The sequence below is a fragment of the Callithrix jacchus genome, chromosome 4, assembly GCF_049354715.1.
Source record: "Callithrix jacchus isolate 240 chromosome 4, calJac240_pri, whole genome shotgun sequence".
Classification (NCBI taxonomy): Eukaryota; Metazoa; Chordata; class Mammalia; order Primates; family Cebidae; genus Callithrix; species Callithrix jacchus.
The window spans coordinates 133,884,068-133,903,957 of NC_133505.1; the positions used below are offsets into that span (position 1 = coordinate 133,884,068).

The window sequence follows — 19,890 nt, forward strand, 5'->3', positions numbered from 1 at the left end:
ACTGCAGGAAACACAGTCTCTTCAAAAATGGTGCTGAGAAAACTGGGTGTTTATATGCAGAAGAATGAAATTAGACCCCTATCTATTGCCATACACAAAAATCAAATTGAAATAAAGACAAAAAAATCCAGAAAACAACACACACACACACACACACACACACACAGAGCAAAAAATAGATTAAAGACTTAAATTTAAGATCTCAAACTATGGAACTACTATAAGAAAACAACAGGGAAAATCTCAGGTACACTGTACTTGGCAAAAATTTATTGAGAAATGTTCCTCAAGCCCTTTCTCACATTGCTATTAAGAACTACTTGACACTAGGTAATTTATCAAGAAAAGAGGTTTAATTAACTCATAGTTCCACAGGTTGTATAAGAAGCATGGCTGGGGAGGCCTCCAGAAACTTAACGATCATGGCAGAAGGTGAAGCAGAAGCAGGCACATCTTCACATGACAGAGCAGGGGAAAAAGAGTGAAAGGAGAAGTGCTACACACTTTTAAACAACCTGATCTTGTGAGAACTTAATCATTTATCATGAAAACAGCAAGGAGGAAGTCTGCCCCCATAATTCAATGACTTTTCACCGGACTTCTCCAAAATTGAGGATTATAATTCAACATGAGATTTGGGTGGGGACACAGAGCCAAACAATATCAACAATTGAATTCATGAAGACAGAGAATGAAAAGGTAATTATCAGAGTCTGGGAAGGGTAGTGTGGAGTTGGCAGGGAGATGGGGATGGTTAATGGGAACAAAAAAAAACAGAAAGAATGAGTAAGATCTATTTGACAGAATAGGGTGAATATAGTCAATAATGTAACTTAATTATACATTTAAAAATAACTAAAAGAGTACAATTGGATTGTTTGTAACACAAAGGATAAATGCTTGAGGAGATAGAAACACCATTTTTCATAAAGTGATTATTACATATTGCTTATCTGTAGCAAAACATCTCATGTACCCCATATATACACCAATATGTATACACAGAAGTTAAAAAATTTTTTAAAAAGTTGTTTTCAACCCTCATAATTGACTTTTGACCCTCATGAAAATTTAAGGAGCTCAAGACTTCAATGGAAGAAGTAACTGCAGATGTGATGGTGAAGAGGGAGACTCAGGCATCTCAGATCTACTTCCCCTTCGACTATCACACTGCATTTCAATAGAAGAAAAGGCTGACCAACTGGTGCCTCGGGTTTCACCTTCCTGTAGGTGGCAGGCTGGGTCTTGGGAAAACTCTCCGGAAGGCACTATTTTTACTTAAAACAAGATCAAACAGAAACCTTTTCATATGTAATTCCTGTATCTGTAAACAGACCCTTTTCATATATGAACCTAAAATTTTTTCACCTGTAATATCTAAAGTATAAGCCTACATAAAGGGAAAACCTCCCTTTGTTAGACGAGCTAGGTTTTGGACAAATTATCGCCCAGGCTTCCGGCCATAATAACAATAACAACAAATAACAAATAAGCCCTCTTCCTCCTGCATTCAGTGTTCAAGAGATCCATTTCCTGCGGCTGCAGGAAATATAATAATATAATAATAATAAATATATTATTATTATTAATAAATATAATGATAATAACAAATAACCCCTCTTCCTCCTGCATTTGGTGTTCAAGAGATCCATTTCCTCCGGCTCCTCCTGCTACAATGGAAGTAGCAAGACAAGTGGAATTAGAAGTAGAGCCTGAAGATGCCACCAAATTGCTACAATCTCATGATAAAACCTGAATGGATGAGGAGTGGCTTCTTATGGATAATCAAAAAATGTGGTTTCTTGAGATGGAATCTATTTTTGGTGAAGATGCTGTGAACACTGTTGAAATGACAACAAAGGACTAAGAATATTACAGAAATTTATTTGATAAATCAATGGCAGAAAGAAGTTCTACTATGGGCAAAATGCTATCCAACATCACTGCATGCTACACAGAAATCTTTTGTGAAAGGAAGAGTCAATCAGTTAACAAACTTTATTGTTGTCTTAGTTTAAGTAATTGCCACATACAGCTCAATCATCAGGAAGTACCACTCTGATCAGTCAGCAGCCATAAAAACTGAGGCAAGATCCACCACCAGATTACATCTCAGTGAAGGCTCAGATGATTGGTAGCATTTCTCAGCAATACATTATTTTAAAATTAAGATAGTTGAATTGTATTTTTCAAACATAATGCTATTGCATACTTAACACACTACAATACAGTGTGCACATAACTTTTTTTTTTTTTTTTTGGAGACAGAGTCTTGCTTTGTCGCCAGGCACCAGGCCGGAATGCAGTGGCGCAATCTCGGCTCACTGCAACCTCCACCTCCCAGGTTCAGGCAATTTTCTCCTGCCTCAGCCTCCTGAGTAGCTAGGACTACAGGCGCGCACCACCACAACCAGCTAATTTTTGTATTTTTAGTAGAGACGGGGTTTCATCATGTTGGCCAGTATGGTCTCGATCTCTTGACCTCATGATTCACCCGCCTCAGCCTCCCAGAGTGCTGGGATTACAGGCTTGAGCCATCGAGACTGGCCACACATAACTTTAATATGCACTGGGAAACCAAAAAATTTGTGATTCACTTTATTGTGATATTAACTTTATAGGGGTGGTCTGGAGAAAACCAAACCAGTAATATCTCTGAGTTATGCCTGTACCAAGATGGCAGATTTAAAACCAATTATATCAATACAACACTGACTGTATATATGGAGCAAACACTCCTATTAGAAGGCAGAAATTGTCATTCTGAATGAAAAAAGCAAAACCCTACTATATGTTGTCTACTAGAATCTACTTTGAACAAGGCAGCCAAGTTAAAAATGAAAGGACAGAAAATGATACACCACAGAAATGTTAACCATAAGAAAACTGGGATGGCTATATTTGTATCAGAAGAAATAGATCTTGATTACATCCTGAACCAGAAAAAAAAATTCAGATGATAACTGAAAATAATTGAATGAAGTCTATAGATTAGTTACAAATGTCGTATCAATGTTAATTTCCCCATTGTGTAATTGCACTGTGGCTATATATAATACTAACATTTGGGGAAACTGAATGGTATATGGGAGTTATCGGTATGATTTCTGCAAGTTTTTCCTAAGTATGTAGTTAGTGCAAATGAAAAGTTGAAAAAATTTTTAAAATTCAACTTTCTGCTCTTCCAAAGATACTACTAATAAAAAAACAAGTCACAGGCTGGGAGAAGGTATTCTTTCTCCTAAGGCTGTGAATAGTATTTAGCATATTAGTCAAATAGTGTATTTGACTAATATGAAGGAATTATATACAAAATATATAAAGAACTCCTACAGTTCAATAATAATAAGACAAATCAATTTTTTAAAGGGTGAAAGGATTTGAAACAACAAAAAGAAGATATATCTAATGGTCAATAAACACAAGACACTCAACACCAGTCACTGTGAAAATTCAAATCTGAAATCACAATGAGATCTCACAATGGTTCCCTACCCATCAAATGAGAAAATCTAAACAGCCTGACAGCGCCACATGTTGGTACTCAGGTGGTACAGCTGGAACTTTCTTCCATTGCTTATAAGAATAAAAATTATACAACCAACCTAGAAAATTTAAGAAACCACTTATTTGCTTCTTGAGTTAAACATACACTTATCATATCACCCAAGCAATTCCACTCTTAGATTTTCACTCAAAAGATATGACAACATATGCCCACACAAATATTTATACATGAATGTTCACAACAGCTTTATTTAGAATAGGCCAAAATCAGAAATAGCTCATGTGCCCATTAATGCATGACACTTACTGTGCTATATAGGCATAGAAAGCAATATTACTGAACAATAAGATGAACAAACCACTAAAAAATGCAAAAACACAGACAAATCTCAGATACAAACTGGAATATCCACACACTAAACTACTTTCCAACATTAAAAAAGTATAAAGTATTGATACGTGGTACAATATGGAAGACTCTCAACATAATCACACTGAATTAAAGGTAGACATTTAAAAGTACCTACCCTATGAATGTATTCACGTAAAATTCTTTTTTAAAAATCTACTTTTAAGTGAGAAAGTGATTAGTGTTTACCCTGAACTAGAGGTGGAAACTGACTGGGAAGAGGCATACAAAAACATATAGACAGGGGTGACAAAAATGTTCTCAATCTTGATTGTGGAGGTGGATACATGGGTGTATATATTCATCAAAATCCATTTATACTATACACTTAAAAATGGATTCATTTTATTGTATATAATTTGTAGCTCAACTAATTTTTATTTTTATTTTTATTTTATTTTGTTTTCTTTTTCTGAGGCAGAGTCTCACTCTGTCACCCAGGCTGGAGTACAATGGCATGATCTTGGCTCATTTCAAACTCCAGCTCCCAGGTTCAAATGATCCTTCCACCTCAGCCTCCCAAGTTGTGGGACTACAGGCATGTGCCACCACGCCTGGGGGATGTATTTTTAGTAGAGATGGGGTTTCACCATGTTGGCCAGGCTGGTCTCAAACTCCTGATGTCAGGTGATATGCCTGTTTCAGCCTCCCAAAATGCTGGGATTGCAGGCATGAGCCACCATGCCTGGCCTAAACATTTTTTAAATGTACAACATGATGTTTTAAAATATCTAGAGCACTACATGCCAGCACAGAACAACTTTCTCTTCAGTGTCTGAAAGTGAGATGAAAAGTTTACTAGAAGTCTTCTCTTAATGTATGTTCCAATATTTTTCTTAGCCAGGATCAAGTGTATAATGAATTGTTTTAAAAATGGCAAGGCCAGCTTTAGCCCAAAGGTTAGAAAACATCCCAAATGAAAAGACAGTGAGTTTCAGAGTATGCTAGAATGCTACCATATTGGCATTGGTAAGAGACAGCTGTATAAGGTAATATTAAAACTCTAAGCCACAGTATTATGTGAATATTAATGTAAACTTTAGGTTAAACATTATGCTAAAACTTATATATTCACTATCTTATTTAAATCTATTTATAAATATTTAAGGGAGATACTTCCATTTTATATAGATACAGAGATGAAGAAAGGTAAAATACTTGCTCAAAGATAAAAGCGGCAAACTGGGATTCGGCCTAGGTCTACTTGATGTCAGTGCTCAGGCTCTTTACTGTTCTGCCATTTTACCTCTAATTATGCAACATATACTGCCTTTTGCATTACAGAGGATCCAGTGTTCTTACGAAGGTTCCTTCAAAAATGTACTCATTATTGCCTGAAATAATCCATAGACTAATCCTATGTGAACACATAATTTTACAGTAAAAATAAATCTTTTACCTTTCCTGTTTGCAAAGATATCTGTGAGCCTGCACAGATAACTTACAGAGCATTGTATTGGTCTCCTTATAGCTAGCTGCATTAGTAGGGCTTGGGGATGGTACTGAGAAAGCAGTTTAAAGCATGTCTAAAGCATTAGTTAGATTCTACAAAATGTCATTTTTATATTATATAGCTATCAAATACTGAAAATAATTATAGGGACTGAAGAGCTATTGGTCCCAAAGAACTTTCTCTATCTTTATTCACTAGTCTTCCCAAAAGACCCACAAAGTTGCTATAAATCACAGCAGAAAGAAGACAAAGGGATCTCAGAAAATCTCTTTTCATTGATGAGAAGACAGCTAAAGCGGTCTCTCTTTCTTCATTCTATTTTTCTTTTTTAAAGTTGCTTACCTTTGTTTGTGTAATTCAGAATGGATTTTAAAGTTTCATATATTTCCTTAGCTTTCCTTCCACAAGTTTTGCTAATTGGATTTGCTGTATTCAAAATCTCAAACCATGTGTTTTGTTAATTTTTTGAAATGCATAGTAATGAAGTAATCATGAAGTTATATTAAATTAAAATTATCTACTTTAATGACTGACAAAAAGAAAATATTCAGAAAATAGGTTTATCTAAGAATATGTAAAATACTGATATTAAGGCAAAAATAAATTTGAGCATGTTAATTATATTTGTGCAAGAAATTAATGCAATTTTCATCCTACCTGAAATCACATGCTGTAGTAAATTCTGCTCCTCCACCTAATGCCCAACCTTGAACCAGTGCAACACTTATTAAAGGAAGTCTGTATATTGAAGGAAAACTGATGTTACTACTTTTAATTTCAATATTCATTTACAAATGTTATTTTTTTAAAATTTTTAAATGCAGTGGAAACAAAATTATTGCACTATCTTCATAAAAACAAACATGCATCAAAGAATAGAAGTTTGAACCTGTACATCATGAGAAGAAAAACAGTGTAATTAATACTAAAGATAAAATAGTTCACAATAAATGCCTGTAAGTTTATCAAAATACCTCCCTGAATCATTATATATTTTTAAGCTATAGCCATATTGTAACTTTCTTCCAAATAAATGGATACTTCTCAGCAGCTGGCTCTTCAGAATAATTCCATGTGATATTGCCTTTGTCCATTTTTATTGGTATCAGGTTAAAAGTTGGAAAATTAAGGCTATATCCAAAGGCTGGAAATGTGTCACAGAAGATAGAGCTTCAAAACTGTGTTACGAAGGTTCCTTCACAAATGTACTCATTACTGCCTGAAATAATCCATAGACTAATCCTATGTGAATGCATAATTTTACAGTAAAAATAAATCTTTCACCTTTCCTGTTTGCAAAGACCCACTTTGCAGGGGTGTGTGATACAAAGCAAATCAAAAATGTTTTGCAAGTATGGAATTTTTGTAGGCTCTAACCTACAATGCAAAGACGCAGGTCTACAGTAACTGAAAATTTCCTAATATACACTGCTCCCAAGTAAAAAAACTTATTTAAAAAATAATAACTTTTCAGATTTATCTAAGAAAAAATCAAATGCACTAGGAAATGGGAGGTGAACAGGGGTTAAGACAATGAAGACAGTATTTTAGAATAGTAATGTTATGATTCTATTACTCTCTCTAGACTCTCAGATACAATGAGTACCAAAAATAGATTGGTGTCCAATTAATAACCTTGCTTAAATAAATAAGAATTTCCTTAGTTTTCATAATTTTAAATTTGTCCACATTCAAAATATAAAATTAGAAAGCTAATCAGCCAAAACATGTCAGTTTGTAATCTCAAACATACCTTGATAAGCCAAGAAGAATTTTTCTTCTTTGCTTTTCTTTATCTAGGTGTAAAGTGATTTCATCTTTCTCAGAAAGCTGTAAAAACTTTCCAATCCATAGTTCTTTTTCTCCCCTCCTCTGGATACAGACCACTTCACTACACATTCTACTAATTTGGATTATTAGGTAAACTTTATGTGTCATCTCTTGATCAGTATGCTCTAATATCAGTATTTAACTTTCCCAATATCTATTCCTAAATATAGCTAGTTATATAAGCTCTTTAGGGAAAGGGAATATGTCTTAAATTCTTCTTAACTTTCACTTCTCTTATTTTTAAAATACATATGTATATACTTCATTAACATGTAATTAAAGGATTATTCTCTATGGCACACACAAAAAAATAGTGAATCATTAGAAAATCAACTAGTACAAATAATGGAATAGTAAAAAGCTACTTTTGGTCTTTTAGAAATCATATTTTAAAAAGAAGGATGCATTACCTCATAAATCTTGTTAAGGTGTTTTGCATAAACATGCATAGGGCCACTCCATCCTTTAAATAAAAATAAGCAGAAACACAAAGGTATAATGCAAATATATTACAAATTTTTAAAATTAAGATTTTAGAAAGTAATGAAGCCAAAATTATATCTTTTTTAAACAATGACATTTCCATTTAAAACTCTTTGATACTGTCTGAAATACAATGTTGTATTTGACTCTGTTGATATCCTAAGGCTCCTTGAGCTCAGTCTTGCATGATGTATTAGCAGAGACCTAGGGATAAGAGATAGACTGGCCGGGTGCAGTGGCTTATGCCTGTAATCCTAGCACTTTGTGAGGCCAAGGTGGGTGGATCACCTGAGGTCAGAAGTTCAAGAGCAGCCTGGCCATTATGGTGAAACCCTATCTTGGAAAAAAAAAAAAAGAGAGAGACAGATCACAAACCCTAGAACACTATGGAGTTCTACTCAGAGTAATGTCGGGAGGAAAGACGTAAGATACACCCATCTGTTATCCTTAAGAAGAGAAACATATAGAAGAAGGAGGGAAAGAAGGAAAAAGTTATGTTAAACTTTGATTTTTAAAAAATATTTCTAAGGCTTTATCTTGGTATTGCCACAACTTACAATTTTCTTAAACAAATTTCTTAAGAGTAGTCCAAACTCACTGCCACTTCTTTTTTAGCTCACATATTTTCTTCAATCCAGTGTAATCTGGCCTTCAGCCTTATCCCAAAAAAAACTCTCCTCAAAAGCTTTTAATAGTTGGGCACAGTGGCTCACCCTTGCAATCCCAGCACTTTGGGAGGCCAAGGCAGGCGGATCACCTGAGGTTCAGAGTCTGAGACCAGCCTGACCAATATGGTGAAACCCTGTCTCTATTAAATAAATAAATAAATAAATAAATAGATAAATAAAAAGCTTTTAATAATCTCCTACTTGTCAAATTAAATGACTCTTCTTTATTCATCTCCTCTCTCTCCATAACACATATTACCGTTCTTTAATCAGTTTCTTCATTGTTATGTTCGCTCTCACTTTCTAGCAACATTTTACACTCCTGATTCTCTTATTTCTTTTTTGCTCATTTCCGGTCTTCTTCCTTGACTCTTCTCATCCAGCTAATCCCCTAAATGCATGCAGTTTCAAAAATCCAATCCATGATTTTCTCTACTTATAATTTCTTTTTTTTTGAAAGTGCTAACAGTTACTAGACATTTTCACATTCTGCTAGCACCTCAAACTCAGCATGGCAAAACCAACTGAAAGTAAAAGAATTGAGTTTGAATCCTAGTGCTGCCATTTAATAACAACATGAACTTGAGCAAGTCATGACTATGTAATTCAGTTCCCCCTTCCATAAAAAAATTATTTTAAAAATCTGTGCTATTTGACTTAAAGGATGTTTAGAAAGATGAAAATATACTAGACACTCTGTAAAAGATTGCATAAATTCAGAGGTCTGTGTTACTGGAAAGAGTTAGTGTTAAGACTTCTGAGCTAAGTGGTCAATAAGACTCAGAATTTTCATACTATGTTTGACTTTCTCATTTCACATTCAATTAGTTACCAAGTACTTCCTCTCGGATCTTCCTTAAAATTATTTCAAATATTAATCCCTTCTTTTTATATTTTTGCTGCTGCTGCGTTAGTTCAAACCTGTGTTACTCAAGCCATGATTAGTATATAAGATGGCTTTGCTTCTTCTCACCCAAGGACTCAATCAGACCCTGCACTGATTAACTTCTGAGATCAGCAAGATTGGGTACATTCAAGGTGGTATGGGCGGAGACATCAGCTTTGCTTCCTGACTGATTTCTGTATTCAATTTCTTTTTCATTTTAAATATAATTTTCCATCCTGCTACCTAATAAACCTTCCTTAGGATGATGATAGAATAAAATCTAAATTTCTTGGCAAGACCACCGATACCAAACTATCTTATCAACTTTACTGACTACCGTGTCCCTCATCCAAGCATCCTAATTTCACCACACAAACTATTTGCCATTCCTCTAACACCTTACACTTATTGTGGCTCCTGTGTCTTTGCTTTTGTTATTCCTACTAGTTGAAATATGCTGTCCTTCTCTCTACCTATTTAAAGGAACGCCCAGATCATATAATATTTTTCCATCAATATTTTCTAAATCTCACAATAACAGTTTTCTCTTTTGTGTTTCCATAGTATTTTTATTTTTTTGCCTTAATTATAGTACTTATAAATTGTGTTGTGTGAATATGTGTTTAGATGCATTATCAGACTCATCATCTCTGCAAGGTGCGGACTAGAGTACATAATATGTTCTCAAAATTTTACCAGAGATACAGAAATACAACAACTATCAAAGTATATACAAAGTGCTTGAACAAACTGAGAAGAGTGTCAAAGAAGAAATTACTCATTTTTTATTGGTATGGGGTTAGTTAAGAAGGCTTTATAGAGAAGGGCAGGTAGCACTTGCTAGGTCTAGACAATAAGTCCCAAGATGGTGACAGTATGCCTTCTCCCGCCTCAGACCCTAGTGGTTTGGCATGTAGTAGGTTATTGTTGAACTTAACAAAATTAGATGAATTTTAAATGGAGAACTATGTTTATTTATAAAACAAATTCAGTCAAAAAAAGGTAAAAGACAATGTGGAAGGAATTTCCTAAGCCAAAGCTGTTATCAAGAAGATCAGTGTATCTCACAAATGATAAAATTAACACAGGCACAGAGAGCTAAAAAGCTTTCAAAATGAACTGATTTATACTCTGCTAAAGACCTTTCCAATAAAGCCTGTTCTATTACCTGTATCTAGTAATTTTAATATGCCTATTTTCTCTTGCTAGATTTAGATTACTTAAAATTCCAATGAAGTATCTAGAATTGGTAGACATAAAGGTGAAGCAAGTATTAGCCTGTGTGCTATTATAATTTTCATTCAAAAGACAAAAGGCACACTAAATGTGTCTACTAGAAGCCATATGAAATAAACGGTTAGGAGCATAGATTCTAAAGCCAACCTGACTAGGTTTGAATCTAGGGTCTAGCACCTTCTAATTAGTTTGACTTTGTCAAACCTGCTTAAACCTCTCTGTCCTACAGTCTCTCATCTGCAAATTGTGCTAACAGTAGTACCTATTTTATAACGGAGTTAGTAACAATTAAGTTATGGCACAAAATGAGGTTAGAACCGTGTCTAACATATAGTAAGAAAATAAAAGTTACCGACCATTATTATTAATATTACTAATACCAGCAATAGATAATGAGCATGTTTTGGTTTTAAGTGTATCATTAAACAGAAGTTTAAGCAGTATTGGCCAACATGCCCTAGAGATAAGAAAGATTTAATTAAATTCTTTCCCCAAAGCTATTAAACCCACAATGGTTAAATGCTCTGTCTTCTCACTGGGTTGAAGAAAGAAAACAAGCCAATAACAGATACCTGTGATAGAATAAGCTATGGGTAAGGAACCAATAAAAAGCTAGACCTTCTTTAATGTAGGAAAGCTGGAAGCTGAGAAGTACTAAAAGAAGGTTTTGGAAGCTGCTGCAGACAGTGATATCTTCATGCTCTCTGGATGATACCTGAGATCCAATCCTATTCCTCTAGCTCTTTCTTATAAAACAAGGATAAGGACAATGCTCAATCAAAATGCCAAAAGGAATGATTAACATCATATGTACTCTAAGTCATATTTAGAGTGGCTTAGCCTGTATTAATATCTTATTTAGAATCATAAATAATCCTCTTTCTTAAGTGCTTGTTGTATGGATTTGTTAATTTCCTCAAAATACATGGAAGGGTTTTGAGAAAATTAAAAATAACTTGTTTATTGACAAGGAACTTCTCTAAACCCTTCCATATATATGTAGATGGAATATTGCTCTGTCTCCTAGGCTGAAGTGCAGTGGCATGATCTCAGCTCACTGCAACCTCTGCCTCCTGGGTTCAAGTGATTCTCCTACCTCAGCCTCCCAAGTATCTGGGAATACAGGTACACACCACCACGTCCAACTAATTTTTGTATTTTTAGTTTCACCATGTTGGGCCAGGCTGGTCTCAAACTCTTGACCTCAGGTGATCTGCTCACCTTGGCCTCCCAAAGTGCTGGAATTACAGGTGTAAGCCACGATGCTCAGCTGCTTGTCTATAAATTAATCAGGCTATGGAACTGTACAATAGTAGTGGCAAACACAAATAAGTTACATAAGAATGTTGGGGTCACTGTAGACATTTAAGCAACAGAGATCTAAGGAATAACAGGTTGGTAGAAAAGTAACAAGGAAAGTTAAGGGGAAAAGGAGGATATAATCAAGGTAGATTAAGAGCAGAAAGGTTTCTATGTGCCAGACTTTTCCTTGAGGCATTATACCCATCCATTACAAAGTAGGCAGGTTTTTATTTCCCCAGTTCTGAAGCTTATAACTGCACTTTGATTACTTACTCCCTCTGAAAAGAAACTTCTTGTAGCCTACATAACATCTGTGGCATCAAATCCAAGTCTTAATATTTAAACATTTTTTGTTCTATTTTATTCCTTTGTCTTTCCCATAACTTTTCAGCAGTATTAATCTTTCTTTTATCCTAGTGGATCTCCTGGCCTCTACCTTCTCAACCAAGAATTAACTGCCTAATAGGGACAGTTGGAGCTCTTTTGCTGCACAACAAGCAAAGCATACCAAGCTGCAACCAACATGGGATGTTACACTTAAAAGAAAAAAATAGTAGAATAATAGATAACAAATATAAGAAAATGTTGATAGGGCTGATGCTGTTATGAGTACATGACGGTTTCACTGTATTAGTCTTTCTGCTTTTACTTATATTTGGTAATTTACATTAATAAAAGCCTTTTAAATCTTTGAAAAATATGTAGCAAAAACATCATAATAATTATCTTTTATAATAAGAAAAGCCATTTAAAAATCACTTTCAAGTATTTTATTACAATTAGAAGGGAATATAATCTAATGGCAAAACTTATCATATATTTCAGTTATCTCATCATCCTCAGAAAGCAAATTCACCAAATAAGTAGACGCTAGTGATGCATCTGTAACAACAAAGAGTATTTGGATAAAAAAGAGCCTCATTGACAAACTGTTTACAACTTAAAGTCATGGTAAGTTTCAGAATGTCTTGGTCATGAGGGGTAGATGCATTTATATGCTGCAGCTACAACTCATATATAATACATGTATGAGCCTCAAAAGTCCTGAGGACATTATAAATTTAAGCTTTACACATATTTATAGTCCCTTCTCAAGTATATAGGAATATAGTTTATAGGAAACATGGAAATATCAAGAACTCTACATAAACTATTTCTAGTTCTTGTTAAATTTAAAATCATCATGTGATAAACACACCCCATACTTTATATGTATTGTTACATTTCTTAAAATAATCCATAAAGATAATATTCAAAGTGCTTATTTTTATGCTATATATTTCTTATACTATGACTTCAGAGATTTCATAAAAGTATAATAAGGAATTCGTCTACCCTATAAAATGTTTTAAATAGCTGGGCATCAGGCCAGGTCTGGTAGCTCATGCCTGAAATCCTAGTATTTTTTGGAGGCCAAGGCAGGTGGATCACCTGAGGTCAGTTCAAGACCAGCCTGGCCTACATGGGGAAACCTCATCTCTACTAAGAATATAAAAATTAGCCAGATGTGGTGGCGGGTACCTGTAATCCCAGCTACTAAGGAAGCTGAGGCAGGAGAATTGCTTGAACCCAGAAGACAGAGGTTGCAGTGAGTGGAGATTATGCCACTGCACTCCAGCATGGGTGACAGAGCCAGACTCCATATCAAAACAAAGAAAAAAAAGCCAGGCATGGTGGTTCCTGCCTGTAACCCCGGCACTTTGGGAGGCAGAGATGGGCTGATCACTTGAAGTCAGAAGTTCAAGACCAGCCTGTCCAACATGATGAAACCCTGTCTCTACTAAAAATACAAAAATTAGCTGGGCATGGTGGCCTGAGCCTGTAATCCCAGCTACTTGGGAGGCTGAGGCAGGAAAACCACTTGAACCCAGGAGGCAGAGGCTGCAGTGAACTGATATCACTGCCACTGAACTCCAGCCTGGGTGACAGAGGGAGACTCTGTCTCAATAAAATAAAATAAGATAAATGTTTTAAATAAAATAAAATTCCAATCTGAGTTCTAAGAATACTCATTGTAAAGCAGATTCACAATTCCATATTTCCTTGATAAAACTGGCAGATGTACACAGCAACAAGTGACAAACACTCGCAGTAATATTTAAAGGATTCAGTCACACTACCCTACTCCTTAGCTGTCAGTTAAGATTAATGTCAGGCATTGAAGGAACAGATTGCTTGGAGACTGTAGGTACTAGAAAGAATAAACTTTACTAAGTGATTTCTTATTTGAAGCTGAATAAAAACTCTCTCCGTGTTTTCCTACATGACTTATGCCAGATCAATTATATATATATATATATATATAAATAAAACAATTAGCATGTTTCCACTTCCATCTTTAAATATATAGAAAAAGAATCCTGGTCACATGATCTAAAGAGACAGAAACGACCTTCTAACTAGAAGAAAATAATAAAGTAAAATAACATTCATCCTACCCAACTTATATCAAACCCACAACAGGCTATTGTCTCATTCTGTCTTTAACAGTGTCTTTCATGAACTAAGGTGTATAGTGATTCAACCATTCTGTGGGTCAAGATGGCCAGAGGCAGACCTATGTTATTTCTAGTTAAATAATTGTAAGCTTGCTTTGCTTATGTACACTGAAGTTTACACCCGAACTAAGCTATATCAAATACTGGTGCAGTAAAATACAAATCAAGCAGCAACAGGAAGCCTAAGGTAAAGACTATCTGAGAGCGCTGTAAAATGGTGAAACACCGTGGAGCAGCTGCAAAGTAGGAAATACTTTGATCCCAGGAATGCCTTCTCAACAGAGTTTGCCTGAGACTCTCATAAAGAGGGCTTAGGCAGTATCTCTGAGAAGGGAGGGGACCTCTGCTCACAAAATGCGGCAGGATCTTTGCAGATGGGAGCTTGCAAGGGGGAAAAGCCTTGCAGCGTAGACGTTTACCAGAACGCCACAGGCTCTGCCTAGGTTCTCAGAATACGGAGTAATCTTGATTGCTCTGTGTCTACTATGCTCAGGAGATAAAAACCTGCTGGTGCCTAATCCGCTAAGCTTCTGATGCAAATGCACCATGGTGTTCTAGGTTTGCATAAGAATCATGTCTGCTACTGAATACTGCAGACCATACCTCTCCCCCTTGGCTATCTTGCCCACATTAGTTTCAAGGCCTCTCCCAATAGTTTCAAGTCCTCCCCTGTTCATCCCTCCCTGCTCTCCCACCCCTCGATTAACAAGTGTTTACACCTAATAAAAGCACGTGGAGCCCAGAGCTCAAGGCCAAGCAGTTCACCCCACCAGACGGTACATTGGACCCCTGGACCCATGCTGTGAACTTCCACTCTTGTGTCTTTGTCTTGATCTCCTTTTCTCACTCCATCATCGTCATCACCGCAGGGCCACAGGGCACCCATGCACAGGGTTGGGCTGGGTCCCAACACATTGGAGAGATGAAAAATACGTGTATATATAGGTTGAGCATCCCCACTATGAAAATGTGAAATCTAAACGCTCCAAAATCTAAAACTTTGTGAGTGCTGACATGATACCATAAGTGGAAAAAAAAAGGCAGAGGTTGCAGTGAGCAGAGATCCACGTCACTGCGCTCCAGCCTGGTGACAGAGTGAGACTCTGTCTCAAAATATAAAATAAAATAACAATCAATAATGTATCTAAAATAAATATCCAGGAGTGCATATTGATATAAATAAATAACTGAATAAATAAGTATGTGAATAAAATACTTATTTATTTTTTGAGAAGACCCAAATCCCCCTTACATAAGAATAATGGACACATATGTCCACCCTTGAGGAGACAAAACTTATTTTCCCTTCCCCCTTGAGTGTAGACTAAACTAAGTGACTTGCTTCCAAGGAGTAGAGTATGGACAGTAAATTTAAAGTAGAGCTACCAGGCAAACACTATCTTGGCCAGGTGACCAAGGTTAACATCACTAGTGATAAATCATCTTGACAGCCTATATTCCCTTGATAAGATGTGATGAAAATAGAAGCTTATCTCTGGTCTTTCTCTCAGAATCCCATAACCCCAGTGTAATATGAGAAAAACACCAGACAAATTTCATTTGAAGGATATTCTGTAGAATATCTGACCAGTACTCTTCAAAACTGCCAAGGTCATGAAAAACAAGGTAAGTCTGAGAAACTGTCACAGACAAGAGGAATCTGAAACACAGGTAAATGTACTGTGGTATCCCAGATGGGATCCTGCAGCAGAGAAGGGGCAACAGTAGAAAAACTACTAAAACATGAATGAAGTGTGGAGTTTTGTTTTTAACCACTTTGTTGAATTATGATTAACATGTAAAAAGGTGTACATACTTAATGCATACAACTTGATGAGTTTGTGGCTAAGTATACACCCATTAAACTGTGCTATAGCTGGAACCTGAGCAACGCCATTTTATAAAGGACAAAAGCTGTTTTCCAAAAATAAGTAACCCCATTCTCCTCGCAATAACTGCAGGCCTTGGCTTCTGTAAATAAGACTTCTAGTTTACTTTGCAGAATGCAAAGAGGTAAAGCTGCTTACCTTCTCTTATCAGTAACTGCCAGAGTTGCTAGCCTTTGCTTACCGGTAATAACCAGAAAAGGCAGCCCAAGATAATTTCATCCTGGCTCCTGCGACTTGACTTGTATTAAGTAACTAAAGATCTGTGGATTCTAATACTGCCCAGGCAATGTATAAACTAATGTTTATCTTGACTCCTGCAAACCACTTAAGTAACAATCGGAATGACAAAAGTCCCCTGGCCCTTGGAATGTCCGGAGCCCCTCCCCACCCTCGTCTAGGCCCAGGAGGTGATTTACAGAATCCACTAGCCCTGGAAATGTCTGAAGCCTTTCATCCCCATCCGTGCTCCTCACCCCCACTCCCAAGGTGGTTTTATGGGTATAAAAAGGTCTTGTCACACTTCTCTGCCATGGGTTGGAGAGACGTGAGTCCTCCATGGTCGCCAGCAATAAACCCTACAATTTGGCATACTTTTGTCTTGGTGTTGACTTTCTATGCTCAGTGCAGTATAACAAAACCATTACCACCAAGGCCCTAGACATATCCACAACCTCCCAAAGTTTCCTCCCACCCCTTTATTACTATTATTATTAATTTTGTGTGTATGTGTAACATAAACACTTAAGATTGATCCCTGTCCATCCCCACCACCAAACCCCTGGCAATCACCATTCCAATCTTGGCTTCTGTGAGTTTCGCTTTTTTTTTTTTTTTTTTGAGAGACGGTCTCACTCTGTCAGGCAGGCTGGAATGCAGTGACACCACCATGGTTCAATGAAGCCTTAAGCTCCTGGAATCAAGCAATCGTCACACCTCAGCCTCCCAAGTAGCTGGAACCACAGGTGTATGCCACCACATCCAGCTAATTTTTTAATTTTTTGGTAGAGATAAGGACTGTCCTGGACTCCTGGCCTCAAGCAATCCTGCCATCTCAGCTTACCAAAGCATTCATATTATAGGTGTGAGCCACCCATGCTAGGCAGAGTTTCACTATTTTAGATTCCATATATAAATGAAATCATACAGTAGAGTTTCATTAATAATAAAGTATCAATGTTGGTTAACATGGTTTGGCTCTGTGTCCCTCAACCAAATCTCATGTCAAATTGTAATTCCCAGTGTTGAAGGAAGGGCCTGGTGGAAGTGACTGAATCATGGGGGTGGATTTCCCCCTTGCTGTTCTTGTGACAGTGAATGAGTTCTCATGAGACCTTGTTGTTTAAAAGTGTGTGATACCTCCCCAGCTCTCTGGCTTCACCATGGTAAGATATGCTCACTTCCCCTTTGCCTTCCACCATAATAGTAAGTTTCCTGAGGCCTCCCACCCATGTTTCCTGTACAGCGTGCAGAACTGTAAGTCAATTAAACCTCTTTTCTTCATAAATTACCCAGTCTCAGGTAGATGTTTATAGCAGTATGAGAACAGACTATTACATTGGTTCATTAGTAGCAACAAATCTATGTACCATAGAAATATAAGATGTTAACAAAAGGAGAAACTGGATGCGCAGTGTATAGGAACTCTGAATTGCATTTGCAGCTTTTCTATACATTTAAAATTATTCTAAAATTTAAAAATATTTTTTTTTTTTAAATCAATACACCTTAAAAATAAAGAGACAAAAGTGAGGCATTGGAGGGGAAGGGAGTAACATTAACTGCTAGCAAGAGAGAGATAATCCCATCCTCTAAAATATCAAACACAACTGAGAGTGTTCCGCTAAACTAGAAAAAATAATTTTAAACCTTTTATCAAGAGCCCTTTGCAGATACCATATTAGTAAAAAATTAGAATCATTTGCTTCTCTTATACTGCTTCTCCTGTAATTCTACCAAAAACAAAACAAATGAACCAAAAAATCCCTATAATCCTTTGAAAGTTATTAAAGTCATCATAATAACCATAAGGAAAATATATATAAATGTCTCAGCCATACATGTATAATAAACAAGGAGAATCTAATGCATAATTCATAGAACACTTGCCTCTGGAGTTGCTAGTGCTTTCACAGCATTCAGATCCGATCCTGAACAGAAATTATTTTTTGCCCCACGGACAATGAGGCCTTTCCCCTCTGTCCAGTTTTCCAATTCAATTACTTTCTCCAGAAGTTGTAGCATCATAACACCTGCCGGAGATGGGAGTGGGGAATCACAAGCATATGAAGGCGACTGGAAAAATAGAAATTATTTATAAATCATAAGGTGTCAAGCATACTCTTAGGTCCTATATTTTATAAATATTTACTGAATGTCTATCAAATGCCTATTGTGCTGGGAGTATGGAGTATACAGAAGAGGTATATATGGCAGGCCCTGCATTGTAAATTTAAATTTGTTATATGTCTATCTCTCCATCTATCTTAAGAAATGACACAAATACATGATTAGGAAGAAGAATAAGAATATACTACGCCAGGCGTGGTAGTTCATGCCTATACCCAGAGTTTTGGGAGGCTGAAGCAGGAGGATCGGAGGTCAGGAGATCGAGACCATCCTGATTAACATGGTGAAACTCTGTCTCTACTACAAATACAAAAATTAGCTGGGTGTGGTGGCATATGTCTGTAATCCCAGCCTCTTGGGAGGCTGAAGCAGGAGAATTGCTTGAACCAGGAGTTGGAGGTTGTGGTAAACCAATATCACACACCTGCACTCCAGCCTGTAGACAGACCGAGACTGTCTCAAAAAAAAAAAAGAATATGTCATGCTGTACGAAGAATAAGAAAATGATGATACGGTAATAAGAAAAAATTGTTTCTTAGCGTAAAGATAAAACATAGACCTTACTTCTCAGTAATACATCTTATCTCAGTCAGTATAGCTTTATGAGTATAATATAACTATGAGATCTTATGATATATTAGACATATGGTATACAGAACAAAGTGTGATTCCTAATCAGAATTAGTATAATAAGGTATTAGTTCAGGAATGAGTAATAAATACCATCTTGTTCCATGGTTGACAAATTGTCCTCTGAGGAGCTTGAGGCATACTATGGAAGTTCTTCACAGGCCTACCAACCACTGATTCTATGACTTACAGATTGTTACCTTAATATCATCCAAATTCTATTGGAGCTTCTTTATAATAGACAAATTTAAAATAGAAACAGCTGGGACTGGCATTTTAAGATCTAATCAATAACTTTTAGATATGCTTATCTTTGGTGATCTTCCAAGTTCATAAAATTCATGGTTTTCAACATGACTAATTTTATTTTCTTCCACCTAGGAAATGCTTTAGAAGCTAATGTATAAAGATCATAATAGAGGGCTAAAACCGGCAAAAAAATTTGTACCACAAGTACACTTCTTTGGAAAATAAATCCCACAATGTCAAGAACTATTATTTTCTTTGCCATTTACTAAAGTAACCAGGAGTGAGGTAGTTCCACAATAAATGTTTTATTATTGGTATTAACTCACAAATGACTAATTTAACTATCCTTTCTAATGGCTAATTATGACATACCGTCATGCACCAACAATGTATCACATATAACATGGTAGTTCCTTAAGATTATAATGGAGCTAAAAAAATTCCTATTACCTAATTAGTAACAATCATAGCCATTGTAATGTGGTACAATGCATTATTCACATT

General features: G+C 36.1%; 1 protein-coding gene across 15 annotated transcripts in view; it reads right to left on the reverse strand.

The window, feature by feature from the left end:
* Positions 1 to 19,890, reverse strand: part of ECHDC1 (ethylmalonyl-CoA decarboxylase 1) — a 54,396-nt gene that overhangs the window by 22,130 nt on the left and 12,376 nt on the right. For 8 of the 15 annotated variants that reach the window (XM_008995000.5, XM_008994998.5, XM_078370067.1 and 5 more), the window contains 3 exons: positions 18,268 to 18,410; positions 7,610 to 7,662; positions 6,027 to 6,107 (listed from right to left, as the gene is read on the reverse strand). In XM_008995000.5, the coding sequence (XP_008993248.1) occupies positions 6,027 to 6,107; positions 7,610 to 7,662; positions 18,268 to 18,410 (277 nt within the window). Of the gene's footprint in view, positions 1 to 6,026; positions 6,108 to 7,609; positions 7,663 to 18,267; positions 18,454 to 19,890 lie in introns of all 15 variants that reach the window. The other 7 variants (XM_008995001.5, XM_078370068.1, XM_078370074.1 and 4 more) reach the window with 1 other exon arrangement.